At 40.2% G+C, this 19,239-nt stretch overlaps 1 protein-coding gene across 3 annotated transcripts in view; it reads right to left on the bottom strand.

The window, feature by feature from the left end:
- prdm5 (PR domain containing 5) overlaps positions 1-19,239 on the bottom strand; it is a 217,161-nt gene that overhangs the window by 56,220 nt on the left and 141,702 nt on the right. For 2 of the 3 annotated variants that reach the window (XM_052044639.1, XM_052044657.1), the window contains one exon: positions 1,767-1,862. The exons of the other annotated variant lie outside the window; for it this stretch is intronic. In XM_052044639.1, coding sequence (XP_051900599.1) covers positions 1,777-1,862 — 86 coding nt within the window. In that variant the 3' untranslated portion in view covers positions 1,767-1,776. Of the gene's footprint in view, positions 1-1,766; positions 1,863-19,239 lie in introns of those variants that run through there. 3 annotated transcript variants of the gene reach the window in all.

The raw sequence follows: 19,239 nt of genomic DNA, 5'->3' as shown, positions 1-19,239 counted from the left end.
GGTATGAACTGGTGAAAAAAGTTTACCATACTGAGGAATTCCTGCAGGCCCTCGATGGAGGTGGGTCTGGTGAAATGGCGGATGGCGTCAACCTTTGCAGGCAGGGGCGTGGCGCTGTGTTTGTCGATCCGATGGCCCAGGAAATCGATTGTCTCAAGCCTGAATTGGCATTTGGCTGGGTTGATGGTCAGGCCGAAATCCCTCAGGCGAGAAAAGAGTTGGCGGAGGTGCTTGAAATGTTCCTGGCAGCTGCTGCTGGCGAGCAAGATGTCATCGAGGTATATGAAGGCGAAGTCGAGGTCGCGCCCTACCGTGTCCATCAGTCGTTGGAAGGACTGAGCAGCGTTCTTGAGACCAAAGGGCATCTGGACGAATTCAAAGAGGCCGAAAGGTGTGATCAGCGCCGTCTTCGGAATGTCGTCCGGATGCACCAGGATCTGGTGATACCCGCGGACGAGGTCGACCTTGGAAAAAATGGACTGCCCATGCAGGTTGGCAGCGAAGTCCTGAAATATGCGGCACAGGGTACCGGTCTGGGGTAGTAATGTCATTGAGGTGTCGGTAATCGCCACAGGGTCGCCAGCCTCCAGCTGCCTTGGGGACCATGTGTAGCGGAGAGGCCCATGGGCTGTCCAACCTGCGGATGATCCCCAGCTCCTCCATTTTTTTGAATTCCTCTTTCGCGAGGCAGAGCTTGTCCGGGGGTAGCCGCCGGGCGCGGGCGTGGAGGGGAGGGCCCTGGGTGGGGATGTGATGCTGGCGCCGTGCTTGGGCAAGGTGGTGGAGAACTGGGGCGATAGTACGGACGGAAACTCTGCCAGGACCCTGGCGAACTCGTTGGTCGACGTGGTGACGGAGTCAAGGTGTGGGGCCGGTAGCTTGGCCTCACCCAATGAGAACGCTTGGAAGGTCCTGGCATGTACCAAACGCTTACCCCGCAGGTCAACCAGCAGACTGTTGGTGCGAAGGAAGTCTGCCCCGAGGAGTGGTTGTGCGACGGCGGCCAGGATGAACTTCCAAGTAAAGTTGCAGGTGCTGAACTGAAGGTGTACCAAACGGGTGCCAAAGGTCCGAATGGCGCTGCCGTTGGTGGCTCTGACGGTGGGTCCTGGTGTGCAGTTGCGAGTCTCGTGGCTGTTGGGAGGCATGACGCTGACTTTGGCTTCGGTGTCCACTAGGAACCAATGTCTGGAATGCCTGTCCCACACATGCAAGAGGCTATCCAGGTGGCTGGCGGCCGTAGCTGGCTCTGGCGTTTCCCGGAAACCTGCATGGTGGCCGGCATCTGCAGGCGTCAGCGCCCCACCGCTGGTGTTAGAAACACCATTGGTTGGTCGGTGTCTCAGACCTGGTGGCGGGTGGGGTGTGTTCGATTGCAGGGTCTGGCCTGCTGGGCACGTGGCGTAGCAACGCGCTCGATGGACGTCCCACTCTCCTTTTTTGCCCACCAAAGGTCATCCGCCCGGGCGGCCACCTTCCAGATGTCGCTGAAATCGGCATCCTCCAGGAGCAGGTGGATGTCGTCGGGTAACTGCTCCAGGAAGGCCTACTCAAACATCAGGCAGGGTTTGTGCCCATCTGCCAGGGCCAACATCTCGTTCATGAGCACAGAAGGGGGTCTGTCGCCCAACCCATCGAGGTGGAGGAGGCGGGAGGCTCGTTCGCGTCGGGAAAGGCCGAAAGTCTCGAGGAGGGTCTTGAACTTATTGTACTTCTCCTCCGGGGGCGCCTGGATAAAGTCCTCGATCTGGGCTGCGGTGTCTTGGTCGAGGGTGCTCACCACGTAATAGTACTTGGTGTCGTCCCTGGTGATCTGGCGAATCTGGAACTGGGCCTTGGCCTGGTCGAACCCGACATGGGGCCTGAGGGTCCAAAAGGTGGGCAGTTTAAGGGCTACTGCCTGTACCTCTTGTTGTGCAGACATTGTGGGTCCAAAAACGTCTGGGCCCGTCGGGGTCACCAATGTAGCGGCTAGCTACACACTATGAAATGAAGACAGAGTTGCTGGTTCGAAATCAGAAATCGAATGAACGACAGGGGCGCGGTGCACCTTTAATATCCGAAAACTTCCCGCGCTACAGTTCCCGCGCTGATGTCACACGCGGGTCACCTGATCTTCCCGCGCGCGGGCTTTCCTAGCCCGATGATGGGGAAGAAGGAGGGCCCTGCGCCATCTTGGATCGTGGCCTCCGATGACGTTCGCGATGTCAGGAGCCAGTTCGATGCTGGTGCGGTGAGTCGCTACAGTATATAAAATAACGTTAGGCACAGGTAGGGTAGATAAGATTCTTTTTGCCAGGGTGAAAATGTCAAATACAGGGAAATTTTAAAGGAGATGCGAGAGGCAATTTGTTTTTTACATACAGAGAGTGGTAGGTGTTTGGAACACGTTGCCAGGGTAAATGATGGAAGTAGATACAAGAGCAATGTTTAAGAGGCATTTAGACAGTCACATGAACAAGCAGCAAATGGAGGGATATAGACCATGTGCAGGCGGACAGGATTAATTTAATTTGACATCATGGTTGGCACAGACATTGTGGACCATATTGTTCTATATTCTATGTTATCAGATATTCTCTCCCAGGAAGTCACCACTCAGAAGGAAAGGTTTGCAATTGTACCTGGTGGATATGTAAAGATGACACTCTAAATGTGATTTTGCTCTGCTGTGACGGTTAAAAGAAAATTAAACTAGTACATACAAAATAACTGCATGTGTGTGGTGTTACTTGTTTCCTAAACTGGCTACCCATTTGAAACAAATTAGAAAGATTCTGATGGATTGCAGGTTTTGGCTGATATAGTCAATCTAGATAACCCTTTGATTGGAATCCTACTCAGAGATCATTCCAGTATGCTGTTTTTTATCCACTCGAATGAATTTGACAGTGGTATTAACTCAGATCCAGGGTATTCGAAGCACTGACAAAAAAATTTGCTCCTTTGATGTAATATGGTGCAATTCCCTGCCACAAACAAGGATAATAGCATTATTTTTGGATCAAAGTCCAGTTTCTTGCTAAAAACAGGCTACAGTCACCTCTAATAATAGAGCAATTTGTAATACTTTCTGCCGTTTGTTAAGTGTACAGCCTGCTTGTGATATTGACTGCCAAGTAAAGCAAGTTTCTCAATATTGTTAATGAACGTGCTAATTAGTTACCTTTGAATGGGTGGAATAGGATTTTGGCTTAGCTGTGATCTTCCTACTTTAAAGGATAGGGGAAGAAGCCTTGCATCACAGTTACTTTTCTTTAAAAGTCCTATTGTCTCACACTGCTTGAATTGGCCCTCAGCGGGGCATAATTCTATTTGTTCAAAGAACATTTCAGGGAGGGTGTGAAAAAGAAAAATACTTCTTTGCTGGACCTCTTCTTTTAGTTGAACCTCACTTAGTTGTTTCTTTTTATATGAATAAAGGTGAAAGGAGTGGCAACATTCCTGGCTAAAAGACTGGTGAATCATGATCGACAGACATTTTCCACTTATAGGCCATATTGAGAAATGCACCTCATGGGTATTTCATTCCTTGAAACTCCTGTCATACCACAGCACCTTATTCCATTCAATTAACAAGATTGCAGTTTTATAATATATTCACAGAAGATTGAAAATGCTGGTTACCTCAACAGTTTCTTGTATTTCAAAACTCCATGAGTAATTTAGAAAATCTTATTTCTGCAGATGCTATATATTAGTAATCCTGAATTAAAATCTGCAAAGGAAGTGGGATCTCCAAAGGGGTTAAATGTGTTACTGCATTGACTTTCAAGAGTTTGGATGTATTTTTTTCCATGAACTTTCCATGAACAAATATAAGCTACATTGGTTTTTCAAAAAGAAACATGCATTCCTCAGATAACATTTAAAACATAGTTGCTTTAACTTTGTAAATCCTATTTGAAATTAATGCTTTATTTATCTTTGCAGTGGACAATCCCACCCATTTGGATATTTTCCGGTCTTAATGTAACATTTTTGGACAGGAAATTTAAGACAAACTAATGGATTAAAACTCAATGACCAACTTGCAGATACATCTTTCACAACTTAACTATGCTTTCATGCACATCTTTGCTTCTCACATTATCTTTTTACTGAATTGAACAGATGTGAGGAAATTAATTTTACTTTTTGTTCTATCCATAAGCACTTGAGAGAACATGTGTGAAATGTGAGCATTGGGAAAGATTCAAAAATGTACAAGTTTCCTGTAAACATCCATCTTCCCAACTCCTCTGCAAAACACAACTTTGATTTTTTTCCAGCAGGAAAGAAGATTGTATCCATAAATCTCTGGGAATTATTAGGAAAGACTGAAATAGAAAGTCCAAATGGTCAAGGTAAGGCATCCCTGTCTGCCTTCAAAACACCAGCCCTGGCTTTGATGCCTGGCTATCATAGGAATTCAAGGTCACAACTAGATCAAGACTTGTCTCTACAGACAGTATTTAGCTATATTAACCTTTTCTCATCTTGTGAAAGTTTGCAACTGGCTGTAATGGAAATATATTTGAAACATGTTCTTTTAAAACTTATTAAAATCAATTTCCTTTTTGCACTAAAAATTAATTGAACCCTCCCACCAAATTGCTTCTTTAATGTACCTTATAAAAGCAACTGAAAGCAAATTCTGAAATCTATTAGTCTTAGATAAAAATAAATAATGTGTGGTATCACAAGTTCCCATCATAAAAATGGTGTCATCTAATACATACAGGGCATGGATGATCAACAGGAATAATAATCTGTACAATTATTCCTAATTAGCTAATTGATAAATTCATGATGCAATTGAATTCATTTTTATAAAAGGATTGTATAATTATAATTCTGAACAATAGAAAATATATCTCACATACTAATTAAAAATGTTTTACAAAATTTAAATGTATCTTAATGAAATTAAACAGAGCCACTGCAATTGCCATACCACAAGTATGTTCAAACATTTTAACACATCAACAACTGAAACAGGCAGAGTTATACTTAAGTTTCAATTGTTATTGGGCTGGAAGTCTCCGGCAATTGCCAAAGATTCCAATCAGAACTGCCAGAATTTAGCGGCTTAAGTGGCAGCAAGCCCAAGATTTCCATGCAGACATTGTCAAATGCAGTAGACTTGAATTTACTGAATGACAGATGGCACTCCATCTGTCAATGCACTCTGTTGCTAAACTCCACAAAGAGTCCATCGGCGATGGTCCATCACTTCACACATCCTGTGCCTGGTTAAATGTGGCGCACAATTCAAGACCCCAGTGATTTCAATGGAGATTTGTGGTTATGGCAAAGGTTAAGGTTTTGCTATTATTTTGGTTTAGTTTGTTACGAATAATTTGTGCTTTTCGATATTCTTTGAATTATTTTAAAATATTTTAATAATTAAAATAAAAAGTTATTTCATGTTAATACTTTTTAATGTCTCTGAATGTCAGAGTCATTTAAAAACTATTAAAACTTTCACCAGTCTTTGCAGTTTCCTTGATAAGGGATACTCCACATATGTCTTCCAGCTAAAGAAACCTAAGACCACATGCTATTGCACCCTACCAGTAAACTGGATGGTATCTCTTTATAGAGACAAACAAGCAAATTTTGTGAAACATTCTTAAGGCTAATGAAACATATCTATTACAGCAATTTGTGTAATAACTTAAACTGTAATATGGTATCACTGCAACACCACATTTCTCCCTATTAGCTATATCACTGCACCTTAGCAAGCAGGGTGGTGTTCAATTCAGACATTAAAACTCCAATACTCCATGCTCCATGGAGCATGTCACATGTCTGAAAATTCTTTCTGCCCTGTGCAATGGCTATCACAGTGCAGATTACTCTAAATATCTTATCAAATGCGTACTGCAGCCGATGAAATAAAGCAAGATGAATGCTACTTAATTCCTTCATTTGCCGCACAACCTTGATGAAGCACTACATCTATCCAACTTGTTCATAACTTCACAGTGGATTATTAATTAGTACAGATTGTGAACATGTTATACAATACTTAAGTCACATAAACCATTATCTTTATACACAATTCGGCACACTGTTAAAATTCATATTTAAGTTCTCCCCCAATATATATACACTTATAGATAAATATATCTCCCCCAATATGTATACACTTGAAAGGAGCAGACATGAGATGCGTTGCATGTCTTATTCAAATAACTGGTATTTTCCATTACATTCATATAAGCTTGGGTCTACATAAAAGAACTCAGTTGACAATATTTATACTGGATAGAAAACAAATTAGCATTTGAAATAGTCTGATGAGAAGCAGACTCCAAAGTTTCACGGACCCTTCATTATGCATATAACAAAACATCTCCCAACATAAATTACGAGTGTCTTTGGGGCTTTTTCATTAAAAGTACTGCATTTATCCTTAATAACAGGGATTCTATGGCATTACCTCATTGCAAATCAAAGAGTGCTTTGTCTTATCACATGTAATATATTATCACAAGCACTGAGTTAAGGTGAATAAATTGCCTATTTATTTTGGGAACTATTTTCAGACTTGAACTCCATGACAGAAGACACATAAGAGTAGCTTGTTGCATTTACTTCCTGGATATAATGCCTCACCCAGGCAAAGTACAGCTGTACGTTTATTCCCTAATTTTACTTTCGGTATGCAAGTATTCTACAGTCTATCCTGGTGCTGGATTCTGTCTTTGTTTGTGTGTCTATCTGGGCCATCCCATCTTCTTGCAGCAACATCAGGCAGGAGGTACAGAAGCCTGAAGTCCCACACCACCAGGTTCAAGAACAGCTACTTGCCATTTCTTGAACCGACCTGCACAACTTCAATCACTACTTCAGTACAGCAACCCTATGACTGCTTTGACCACTTTGCACTACAATGGACTTCGTATTTTTTTGTTCTAATTGTGTTCTTTCTTGTATAGTTTTGTACAATTTATGTTTAATTTATGTTTTTCTTGCAACTGTTGGGTATCTGATGCTATGCACCTGTGATGCTGCTGCAAGTAAGTTTTTCGTGGCACCTATGCATACATGTACTTGTGCATATGACAATAAACTCAACTTTTTTCCAATTTATGGGGTTATTAGAGACTATACTGACTCTGTCTGGTACATCCTTCCATGGAGTGAACATTGCTTTTCAGTATCCAAAACTACTTCTGTTACTCCTCGAGATTAATTTTCCACCCAAAGAACTGCTTTTAAGGACCTGATATTATTTATTTTAAATTTAACTGGCACTGAAATCTAGTCTATCCAGATCAGCCATATAATTCCTTCAAAAGTAATCACTTTTTTCATGAGAAGATAAATCTCCTGCTGAGTTCTGCCTGAATCTGCCAGCAGATAAGTAGAACCTGTGTTGCAGCATTCCACTCAACAGAGCACTGGCCTCAAAACATCTTACTGGAGGACTCCACACACAGTGCCAACTGATGTAGATCTTCCAGTACTCAGGTCAGATAACAGCTTGTTGAACCTGCGTGAGGTTAATATGCGATAAGTTCAACGGGCTCACTGAAGTGAGTTGGAAAAATGAGCTGCCAGGTGTAAGGTATGCAGAGCTTCTTACTGAATTAATTAAGTTCACTTTAAATTGTTATTTAAAAGTAAGCTTGTGGTAGTCTCATAACTTTGAATGACCTATTTAGTAAATTTAAATTTGATGACCAGATCCTGGATTGTTTTTGAATAATTGGGAAGTTGCTTTCAGTGACAGCTCTCATAGCTGTTGAGGCTGAAAGTGGGCCTCAGTGGGCACCAAAGCCTTTCTGTCTGTGCAACTGGCCACATCTGCTGCACTGCTCTGCCCTGTGTTCTGCCAATGCTGGGACCAAGCTCCCTGTGGAAGACTGGGGCCAAGGACCACACTAGAATAAAGAGGTTGGTCAGAAAGGGTGGGGGATGGGGTGGTGGTGGTTGGGGTTACTGTTGGGCAGGTGATCAGCAATCATCAGACAGCGGAGGATCTGCCCCAATGTTTGTTCAACAATTAATTTTGCCAATTACACAGCTCAGTTTCAGAGATAACAAGATCACCTCAATGGTAGGATTAATCTATTTTTGTTTCATATTAAAATTTTAACATAAATTGCAAAAATTACTATTTTAATGTACAATGAAATATTATTAAAATTACAGTGCTATCACTATGCAGGCTTATTAATATTTCTAAGTCACAGGTCTCTGCTTAACTTGAGGAAGAGGCATGAGTCAGAATCAGCCCATAGTGATGTTGAAACATGCCAAGGTACACAATTATGAAAATTAAAAGGCAAATTTAGTCTTTCCACAAAGAATAAAACATGTTACTCAACTATTTTTATTGGTTTATTATTGTCACATGTACTGAGGTACAGTGAAAATACCAATTAAATCATCACAACAGTATATCAAGGTAGTACAAGGTAAAACAATAACAGAATGCAGAATAAAGTGTCACAGTTACAGAGAAAGTAGAGTGCAAGTAGACAATAAGGTGCAAGGACATAATGAGGTAGATTGTGAGGTCAAGAGTCCATCTTATTGTACTAAGGAACCATTCAATAGTCTCATAACAGCGGGATAGAAGCTGCCCTGGAGCTTGGTGGTACGTGTTTTCAGGCTTTTGTATTTTCACCTGATGGGAAGGAGGAGAAGGGAGAATGTCTGGGGTGGGTCGGGTCTTTGATTACGTTGGCTGCTTTACCAAGGCAACAGGATGTGTAGACAGAGTCCATGGAGGGGAGGCTGGTTTCTGTGATGTGCTGAGCTGTGTCCACAACTCCCTGCAATGTCTTGTGGTCACAGGCAGAGCAATTACCATGCCAAGCTGTGGTGCATCCAGATAGGATGCTTTCTATGTTGCATTGATAAAAATTGCTGAGGGTCAAAGGGGACATGCCAAATTCCTTTAGCTTCCTGAGGAAGCAGAGGCACTGGTGAGCTTTCTTGGCTGTGGCGTCTATGTGATTGGACCAGGACAGGGTATTGGTGATGTTCACTCCTAGGAACTTGAAGCTCTCAACCCTCTCACCCTCAGCACCATTGATGTAAACAGGAGCATGTGCACGGCCCCACTTTCTGAAATCAATGACCAGCTCTTTTGTTTTTCTGACATTGAGGGAAAGGTTGTTGTCATGACGTCATTTCACTAGGCTCTCTATCTCTATATTTTTCATAAACGTTGTTATTTTAAAAGCAAATTAGTTAATCAAGCTGTGTAGAATGTACTAAGATAATAGCTTGAGGTCCACCAAAATTAACCTGAAATCACAAAATGCAACTATTATTTTTCTTGTACACAACTCTGGCAATAAAATCCTTGCCATGTGCAGTATTCATTGCCTGTTCTACATTCTGCAGCACTAAAATTTCACAAAATGTAGTTCCGATTTAGTTCAATTCTGTATATATCTGCAAACAATTTCTCCTCAATGGAATAAATGCATCACTAAAGCCTTGTTTGTCACAGCACCAACAAAAATGTCTTTTAATCTTTCATTCTTTTTAAACGGGTGGCATTGATTTTGGAGAATTTCAGAGTCCCCTGATTGCTGTTTTATTCTAAATCTGATTAATGTCCATGGAATGATGGCAGATGTTAATAGCACCGGAATAACATATGCCATTAATTGTTAATACTTGCCAAATGTATATTTAAAAAAAAACAACATCCATAAAATAACAGATCAAACTCAATTTAGAAAGTATAAAACCCAAAATACAGATAGCTTCTTAAACTTAAGTTCTTTTTTCAAAAACTCACACCAGCTCTGACGTTAAGCTATGTTTATTTGCATGTGGGTTGTGCTCAGTGTTGCATGTACCTGAATAACATTTTTTTTAATCATTGCTGTAATTCTGATTGAATTTCTTAATAATATTGAAGTCCATAACGTCTGCTACACTGTAAAAATGTCATGTGTTGATGCGGAATAGAGAAAACAAGATTACTTCAAGAGCTGGTATTGATCTATTTTTTTAAAATCATCAATGGCAAAAGTAGCTAGTTTAATATTATTCCATGTGTTACAAAGTTATAGTCCTATGAACAATCTGCTGGAGGAACGCAATGTATTGAGCAGCATCTGTGGGAGGAAAGGAATTATTGATATTTTGGGTTGAAACATCAATTCCTTTCCTCCCACATGCTGCTCAACCCGCTGAGTTCCTTCAGCAGATTGTTTGTTGCTGTAGATTCCAGCTTCTGCAGTCTCTTGTGTCTCTAAGATTATAGTGCTGTTGCTTACCAGGTATCACTATGACTTCTTTGTTGTAAATCTCCCAGAAGGAGTTGGCATTAGTCAGAGGCTAGGAAGAAGGGCATAATTCAAATACGAGTGCTCATTTGATGACCTCTGCTTTCAGTTGGGAAGACATATGAAAGAATAACCACATCTCCCAGATTACATTCCTGTTAAGATATTAATGGTACTTCACCTTTGAGAGAAGCATAAAGATAGCTTTGATGAAAATCAAAACAAAAATGCAGGTGCTGGAAATCTGAAAGAAAAACAGAAAATGCTGGGAAAACTCAGCAAGTCGGGCAGCATCTGTGGAAAGAAAAATAGTCACTGCTTCGGGTCTGTGACACTTCGTCAGTTCTGATGAAGGGTCACGGGCCTAAAACAATGACTATTTTTATTTCCACAGATGCTGCCTGACTTGTTGAGAATTTTCCACCATTGCTTGTTTTTCTTTCAGACAGCTTTGATGGCCTGTCGTAAAAATGTAGAAGCAGGAGTGGAACGTGGAGCCTCTTGACCGCTCTGCCATACAAAAAAGATCACAACTAAACACCATTTTCCTGCCTTTATTCCATATTCCTTGATTCTTTTAATATCCAGAAATCTATCAATCATTGTTTTTAATGCAATCAATAACTAAGTCCCCACAACATTTTGGGCAGATAATTCCAAAGATTCACCACTCTCAGTGAAGAGATTTCTCCTTGTTTCAGTCCCAAATGGCCTAACCCTTATTCTGAGACTGGAACCGTGGATTCCAGACTCTTTAGCCAGGGAAACATTCTTCTTGTAACTACAGTGTTGAGCCTTCTAGGCATTTTGTATTTCTTTATATAACCTTCCATTTTGCAATACTCTGGAGAACAGAGGCCTGGCCTGTTCAAACCCTCTGAATATGTCAGACCTGTCATCCCATGAACCAGTCTGGTGTATCGATGCTGCACTCACTGAAAGCAAATACATCCTCTAGAGTACAAACCTGAAAATAAATGTGAAAAGATTTATTAAGTTGCCCATAATTTATGTGTCCAATTTTACAGAGTAAACCCTGTCATCAGTTCTTTGAAAAACATAATAATCTCCACACAGCATTAGGTGAGAGCCCTTAAAACAATGCAGCATCAAACGTGTCAGACAATTGCAACTATAATCTTGAATCCTGCATTTGGTTTAATTCCCTTAAAAATGTATTGCATTTCCAACAGTATCATGCAAATTTTTGCTTCGTTCCAAAATCAAACACAAGGTAAACTGCTACTCGTTTTTCAGGTATCGCCTCTTTGGTACTCTGGTCATCATAGAAAAGCTGGCCTCATTCCTCAAGTGCTTAGAATAATTTGAGCATCTCCTATATTGCAGTAATTAGTTTAGTGTTAGAAACTTGCCAAAATTCACCAGTACTGTGCTAATTTCACCAATTTCATTGTGGCTAGAGGATGGTAAGCAGAGCATGCAAGGATGTAAATCTGCATGCTAGGACTCTGCTCTCCCCAAAACAATTTGAGGAGACATTAGCAGTTCAGCTGCCCACTTGTGGCAATCTTGAAACACCACATCACTTAGCAAAATGGGAATGATTATCTGAGTTCTCCTTCTGCAGTGCTTTTTTATATAGCAGGAGAACAGACTTCTCGTTTGCCTGAGATACAAGCAATCCAACTAGCTGGCAGCGTAGAACAGCTCTTTATCAGATCATATTTCCATGCAGTTACAGTTTTCAGAATTGAGCTGAAAGTGCAAAAATCCAGTCGATTTGCATTAGGTTTAATCTCTGAGAGGCAGTCACAACTGGGCTAAATATTTCCAACCTTTTTTCTGATGGGCACAAGTAATAATGTAGCATCAGTTGGAATTAAGTGGAAAATATACTCAGTTGCAACTGGTATCCATTTTCTGGCTCATGCCCATTAGGAATCAAGACTACCTAAAAAGATTTAACATGATCATTCAAGCCACCAAACAGGATACTTAAATTTGTTGGATTATTATTTATCTCAGAATTGAAAGGACCCTATGCACACCGTCCCCAAATTGTACCCCTAAATTGGATCTAGATTACTTCTGATTATTTATGGCTCACCCATTGCATCCCCTAATTTGTGGGATAAATCAGCACTAGCGTTACTGTATATATTTTTTGGTTTCAAAGCTGCAGGAAATAAATTATTGCTTTTGGGAGAGTACAGAAGAGAACAACAAAAGTGATTCCAGTTATTAGAAACTCAAGTAATGAAGAAGTGTTAAACAACTTGAGCTCATTTTCTTTGTCAAGAAAAGGGCTCCAGATAATCAGAATTAAATTTGCATTATAATGAAGTGGATTGACAAAGCTGATCTGGAAAACATAGTCACTGTCAGAAAGCATTCAAGTATTAAAGGATGCTTGTGTGTTTGCAGGCCATATTGGAAAGCTGCACAGCATTCCCCATGAATATATCCATTATGACTATAAGATTATAGATGGCAACTTGTGCCTGAATTCCTGATATACTTTTCCTATGCATTCAAAGTCAACAGCAGTAACTCGACAAATTTACCCTTGATTGACTGATAAGGTGAAAATTATGATCAACAATGAATCCTGCCAGTATTTTAATACACTTTTCACTTCATCCAAAATATATTTATATTCAGCAACTTCTAGCTTACATGACAGATTTAAATGGTAATATCCTGTCAAGGAAGCACCTGTTACTCGTGTAATGCATTGCTTCAAGGCACAAGTGTCTTCCAGAAATCTGAATAATATCATGCTTAAAAGCAACTGGATCCTGTTGTATTTTTACTCATCTCTGGTTAGTTGAATGTCTCACAGTTAGAATTCAACACAAGATACAAGATACAAGTTCAGCTGCTCTTACTTCTATAAACATAACTCCTCACCCATCAATTGGTAAACAAATTGACATTTCACAGTTCTTGCCACTTAAGGGCCTCATTTATTGATACACAAATTAAAATATTCTTTCAGGTATTGAAACATTAAGCAGTGAAGTCTTGACTAAAATGTTTGGAAGATGAATACCTTGTTGGCAAATTTGCAAACTATTTTAGCTGTAAGCATTTAAAAAGTTCTGGCATTATAAAATTTAGTTACTGGACGGTATCTTCACTTGTTCAGGACAGAACAGTTTGATTGATCAGATTAATGAGACAAGTGTAAGCCATTCTATCAAAAGGAAATTCCTCATACCTTTTTTGCAACAGGATTTAACATTTGTATCAGTCAGTAAATCATCAGAACAAGGACATCCAGCTGCCAGATATTGTTTTTAAGCATCCCTTGAGATTTTAATTGACCCACTGTGAGAATTCAGAATACTTAACATATTTTCAGAGAGGACCATTTTAACCCTGCCATGCATTTATCCTCAACAGACTGAAGTCAGTAACACCATGCAGTAGGATTTATAAATCTTTTACTCTACATAGAGAATCTCATGGCCTTCACTTAATTTTCAGTATGATACTCCCAAAACGCATACTATTCCTTGTTGACACTTTTACACCCATCAGATTCACATACGGCCTTTTCAAAAATTCACCCTTAAAAGAAGTTTTTTTCCCAACTTGCTGTGAGTGCCACTGCTCATTTGTTAATAATAACGTTAAAGGACATTTCTCAGAAGAACAGTTTTGATGGAACAGCTAAGAAGCCTACCAATTCTTGAGTTACATTCCTATCCACTTTCAGTCAAAAGATTCAACATCAGAAAACAGATATTTCTATTCCACAGTACAGCAACTGAATGCTTTGAAAAAAAACTATTGCGTAATGTTATTCCAGATTTTTGCGACTGAATTTTCTTTTCCCAGAGTGAAAAGTGATGGAAATCACTTCAAGGTCATTTCGCATCACACTGGAAACCCTGCTAAACACATTGTACCTTGTACCCCTGAAGTCATTCTATGAGCAAAGCTCGTCTTTGAGTATTGCAGGGGAAATTGGAGCAAACACATTCAGCAATTCAGGACAACCTTGTTTTCCCAGTATAGTTCCGAATTGTTCACAAGGTATACAAAAAGCAGTCATTGGTTAATGTAAATTGACTTTTGTCGGCATGCACTCTTACATCCATTTTGGTGGACACCAAAACTGGAGCTAATGCTCGAAAACAGACAAGTTGAAAATATTTGCTATCATTTACAAACAACAAATCCCCCAAATTGCATCCCTCTCAATGCCCCCATGTTCCTATGCATGACCACCACTTTTGCACTCCAACTCTTCAATGCCATGAGGGTATTGCTCCCATTTAGCATTGCTCACTGCAGACCAACAGTACTCTTCAGCACAATCATCCAAAGCCAGACTCTGATGTGTCTGACAAACCATCCATCATAGAGTTCCACCTCCATTAATGATGCCCCTTCACTCCTACGTATGGTGAACCACCTCTTCCCGCACTACAACATTACCCAGTGTGACGCTATTACAGTGCCAGCGACCCGGGCTCAACTCTGACCACTGTCTGTAAGGAGTTTGTATGTTCTCATCGTGTCTGCGTGGGTTTCCTCCAGGTGCTCCAGTTTCCTCCCACATTCTAAAGATGTACGGGTTAGGAAGTTGTGGGCATGCTATGTTGGCGTCGGAAGTTGTGGCCCCCGAACACTCTATGCTAAAGATGCAGACAGCAGCCGGAACTGAACCCGCGTCGCTGGCGCTGTAATAGCATTACACTAACCTCTACACTACTGTGCCTGCCCATATACATTTCCCACATTATTACAAAATTAAGGGCTGAACTTAAATATGTCAAACTCTACAAAGTATACATAAAATTTCAGTTCAAAGGAGATTTGGTCCATTTATGAAAATTACCTTTCAAACTGAGTGCAAAAGAAAACTGTGGGAGAGAAAGACGGGCTTTTGTTGCATTTATGCCAGAGATATAAACATAAATTTCAGGTGTGACCTACACTAGATCAAAGTGGTGTAAATTCTGAACATCGCAATCCCAGCACACATTTTACAGTATATTCCAATTACTCCCCATACATATAATTTCATAGATTAAAATTTGCCAAAGTGTCAGCAGAAACTTTTATTCATATAGTGAGCCACCCTAATTTTCTGCAAGGGTCGTCTCAAACTCCTACTATAGATTTGAATGGGCGGATTGAGAAAAATAAGTGAAATCCCAAGGGAAAAAAAAAATTTGTTTCCATAGTTTCTCTAGGGGTTCTGCTGATTTGCTACTAAAACTACAATGAGACATCCAGGTAACTAAAAAGAATGCCTATACCTTATTTGTTGTGCTCTGTACATATACATGCGATGATTGAATCCAATATAGTCAAAACTAATTATTAAATATTGTATAACAGCAACATTTTTAGTAATCTTAACATGATTTTTTTGTTGAAGTTATTCAACTAGTATGGAAGACATTAAACAGAGTAAAGACAATACTTTCCTATAACCTGTTAATCACAAGTAAACTTGATGAGATCATGACTAACAGGTCATAGGAAAGTGTTGTCTTATTGTGTTCCACTCAACCTGCAGACAGTTAATAAGCACTGGAAAAATCTGAGTTTGATTGCTGGATTACAAAGATGCCAGACCCAGATCTAACCTACCCTGCTCTCTGCTGCGCACATTCTCAGTCACTTACCCCAGAACAACTCTGATTTCTGGGTAATGCTTTTGCCATTTTCCACACAAGAGAGAAGGAAAAATTGTTTTACTTCCATTGGGGTCACTTTATTACAGATGAAGAGCTTTAGGAGACATATGTCAGTTATTAAACAATTACACAAAATCTGCACATAAAAGATTAAAGAGCATCATTTTTTCAAACTTCATCTTTCAAAACAGCAGGGCTTGATCGCGCCACTCCCTAGAGGCTGGCAGCTGTGAATACCCAACAAACCAGGTCATAGAAGGCTAATCTCTTGCAGATATAGATAATGTCAAGCAGCTTGTTGGCAGTTGGGATCACAGGGGAGACAAGGGAGACCTACTCCTGACAGAAATCTCACATTGTTTTCATTTCTCTCTCTTTTTTAATTCAACTACTGATAAACCCAGGGTAGACAAGCTCACTTCAAAGGACAGGCGGCCTTTCCACCAAAAGCGCATGCTCAGTTTGATTCACACCCACTACCTTGTAAAGCAATGACAGATGCTAGAAACTGGAAGTGATAGAAAATGCTGGAATTCTGAAACAAAGAGAAATGATGGAAGTACTTAGCACGTCAGGCAGCAGCTGTGGAGCAAGAAGCAAAGTTAAGGTTTCAGAATCTTGCTGGAAGGTCATCTAACTGAAACATTTCTCTATTTTTCTCTCCACAGATAGTGCCTGATTCTCCAAATACCTTCCAGCATTCTCTGTTTTTAATTACAGAAGTGTATGACCTATTAATATGCAATCACATCCAATTGTTTGACTCCACTGTCGATATTTAGTGCACAGAATAGATGAGGAATTCATGGAACTGTGCTATGAATAAGATTTACAAGAGCATTTGTAGAGTCATGAATGGGACTCTAAAACCATTCGACATCTAAATCATTTTGATAAAGGCAGTTCATCACAAGGTCACAGGTATGATTTGTGTAGAGAGAGAAAGAGGCTAACGTGCAGCACAAACATTGACCAGTTGGTCAAACAGTATGTTATCCTCCTGTAAAATTCAATACAGTTTTGACAAGCTTGAACTTTGTAGAAAAAGGTTCTTTTATACCGTCAATGAAGAAGGTAGCTTACAAGTCTATACTTACAGAATTAAGAGAATTCATGGTAGCCATTATTTGTCTTTTGCATCTGTGGAAACATTCAATGGTGAACCAATGGAAAAGTTCATTGGCTACAGAATATCCCTGTTATCTCTTTGAACTGCCTCCAATAGCTGTCATCAAAACAGATGTAATTACAGCACTTTAATCCCTTCAGTTTTCCTCAACTTGTTTATCTGCTGCAAGAAAGCAGAAGGGCTTCTCTAAGCCCTCTGACAACATCCGCTTCAGTGATTTAGAAAACATGATCTCGCAACATAATGCTAACTTGCCATTCTCTTGGAGAGCACATCAGAAAAGATGCAAAAGTCCAACAGTGGATGCAGGAAAGATTTTCTAGAATGATTCCAGGAATCAGGGAATTGAGTTATGTGGAAAGATTAAAGAAGTTGGGACTGTTATCACTGGAACAGAGAAGGAATCTGATAGAGGTATTTAAAATCAGAGTAGATAAAAACGTTTCACGATGATGTAAATGTCAAGATCAGTGAGTGGTTAGAAACTGGAATGTATTGTCAAGGGGAGTCCAGAAGACAGATTCAATCTTGCTATTAAAAGGGATCATGATAAGTATCTGAAAGGAAAAAAATGCAGGAAAGTAAGGTAAGGCAGGGGAATGGGATTGGTTGGAATCCTCTTGCATCGTGGTGGCACGGTCTCAATGGGTGAGTGATCCCCTTCCATGCTGTAACCTTTTCTGTGATTCTGTGAATGTGGTTCAGCTTCAGTGACTCCATCCTTTGCTGTGGCATAGGTATAACTCATTAAATAGAAATTCTCCTAGATTGTGTCAGAAATGGTGTCGAGTCCATCTATGCCTGGTTTATTGGGTATTCACAGCTGTCAGCCTCTAGGCTGCGGCTTCACTCTCAATGAAGGATAAAAAAACGTTCAGCCAGCCCCTTCACTGTGTTTTTCTTTCAATAGCTGAGCAGTTGCACATTTATTGTAAGGTCAGTGGTTCAGAATTCTGGGAAAAATACAGAATCAGGAGAACTTGCTGCATTATTTACACAGAGAGTGGTGGGTGCCTAGAATGCACTGCCAGGGGTGGTAGTGGAGGCAAATACAATGGAGACATTTAGGAGGCTCTTAGATAGGCTCATGAATGTGCAGAGAATGGAGGGATATGAACATTGTGTAAGAAGAAGGGATTAGTTTAGTTAGGCATTTGATTACTAGTTTAATTAGTTTGACACATCATGGTGGGTTGAAGGGCTTGTGCCTGTGCTGTACTGTTCTATGTCTTCTGTTCTATTATACTTGACACAAAAATATGACATGAAAATCCAAAAAGGATCTTCATCACCTTCCACACACAACACTAAATAACCTTTCCAGGACTTTTATGCCCAACCATTGACAATACTTACAAAAAGTGTAATTACATTTTGAACCAATTGCCTGAAATAAACTGTGTGATTTATAAACAAAAACGATGAGACAGGAAGATCCCTGACAGGCCAAATTACTACAGTATGTTGTCAATGCTTGTAGTGATAATTTAATCAAATTCACTTCTTAAGTCACTTTCTTCATGTGAGGCTTTGTTTTATTTTATGCTGGCTATTGCTCCCTTTACTTCCATGTTTCTCACCAGCACTTAATACTGTCCATGTTCAGAGATTCATCCCATAATAATTAGTTTAATCCTGTAATTATCTTCAACTGTATTCAGTTTAGTAATATTTAGTTTCATCTGCGCCAGATTTCCCAATGAGGAAAGGACACGTTTTGTAGTCCTCTCTGTGGCTCAGGAGGCAAGGTACTTCCTCTGCCCCCCCCAGATCCCCACCATAAAAAACCTCCATCCTTAACTCTCAAGAGTCGATGACTGGGGCACTCCCCAGTGGTTTGGGATTGTAAATTTTTCCCACATTTCCTGGATTAGAAACTTTCTTCAGCCCACTGGGGACAATAATGGGACCTATCCAGTTAACCAAACTCCCCATCCCACAGTAAGCAGTGAACTTCAAAGGAAGAAACCTGTCCGGGCCAAAAGAACACACAACGTGACACTAAAACCACACATCGTGTTTAGAGAACCTTAACCTCTGGATATTCTGTTCAAAATTCTGCCATCTTGTCTACCTACCATGCTCCAATCAAGCGTCCAAACCCCAATGTCACTTTTATGTTAAAAAATCTTGTTTTAATTCAAATTCATTTAAAAGCAATAACATGGCCTGTGTTTTTGAGCAGATTCAATTCGCAGAATATTCCAGAGCACTATGCTCTGGAATTTGTAGAAGAAAAAGGAGC

This window comes from Pristis pectinata, chromosome 2, assembly GCF_009764475.1.
Source record: "Pristis pectinata isolate sPriPec2 chromosome 2, sPriPec2.1.pri, whole genome shotgun sequence".
In the NCBI taxonomy this organism is placed as follows: domain Eukaryota; kingdom Metazoa; phylum Chordata; class Chondrichthyes; order Rhinopristiformes; family Pristidae; genus Pristis; species Pristis pectinata.
Note: the sequence above shows the minus strand (reverse complement) of the source record. Positions and strands in the feature narration are given on the sequence as shown.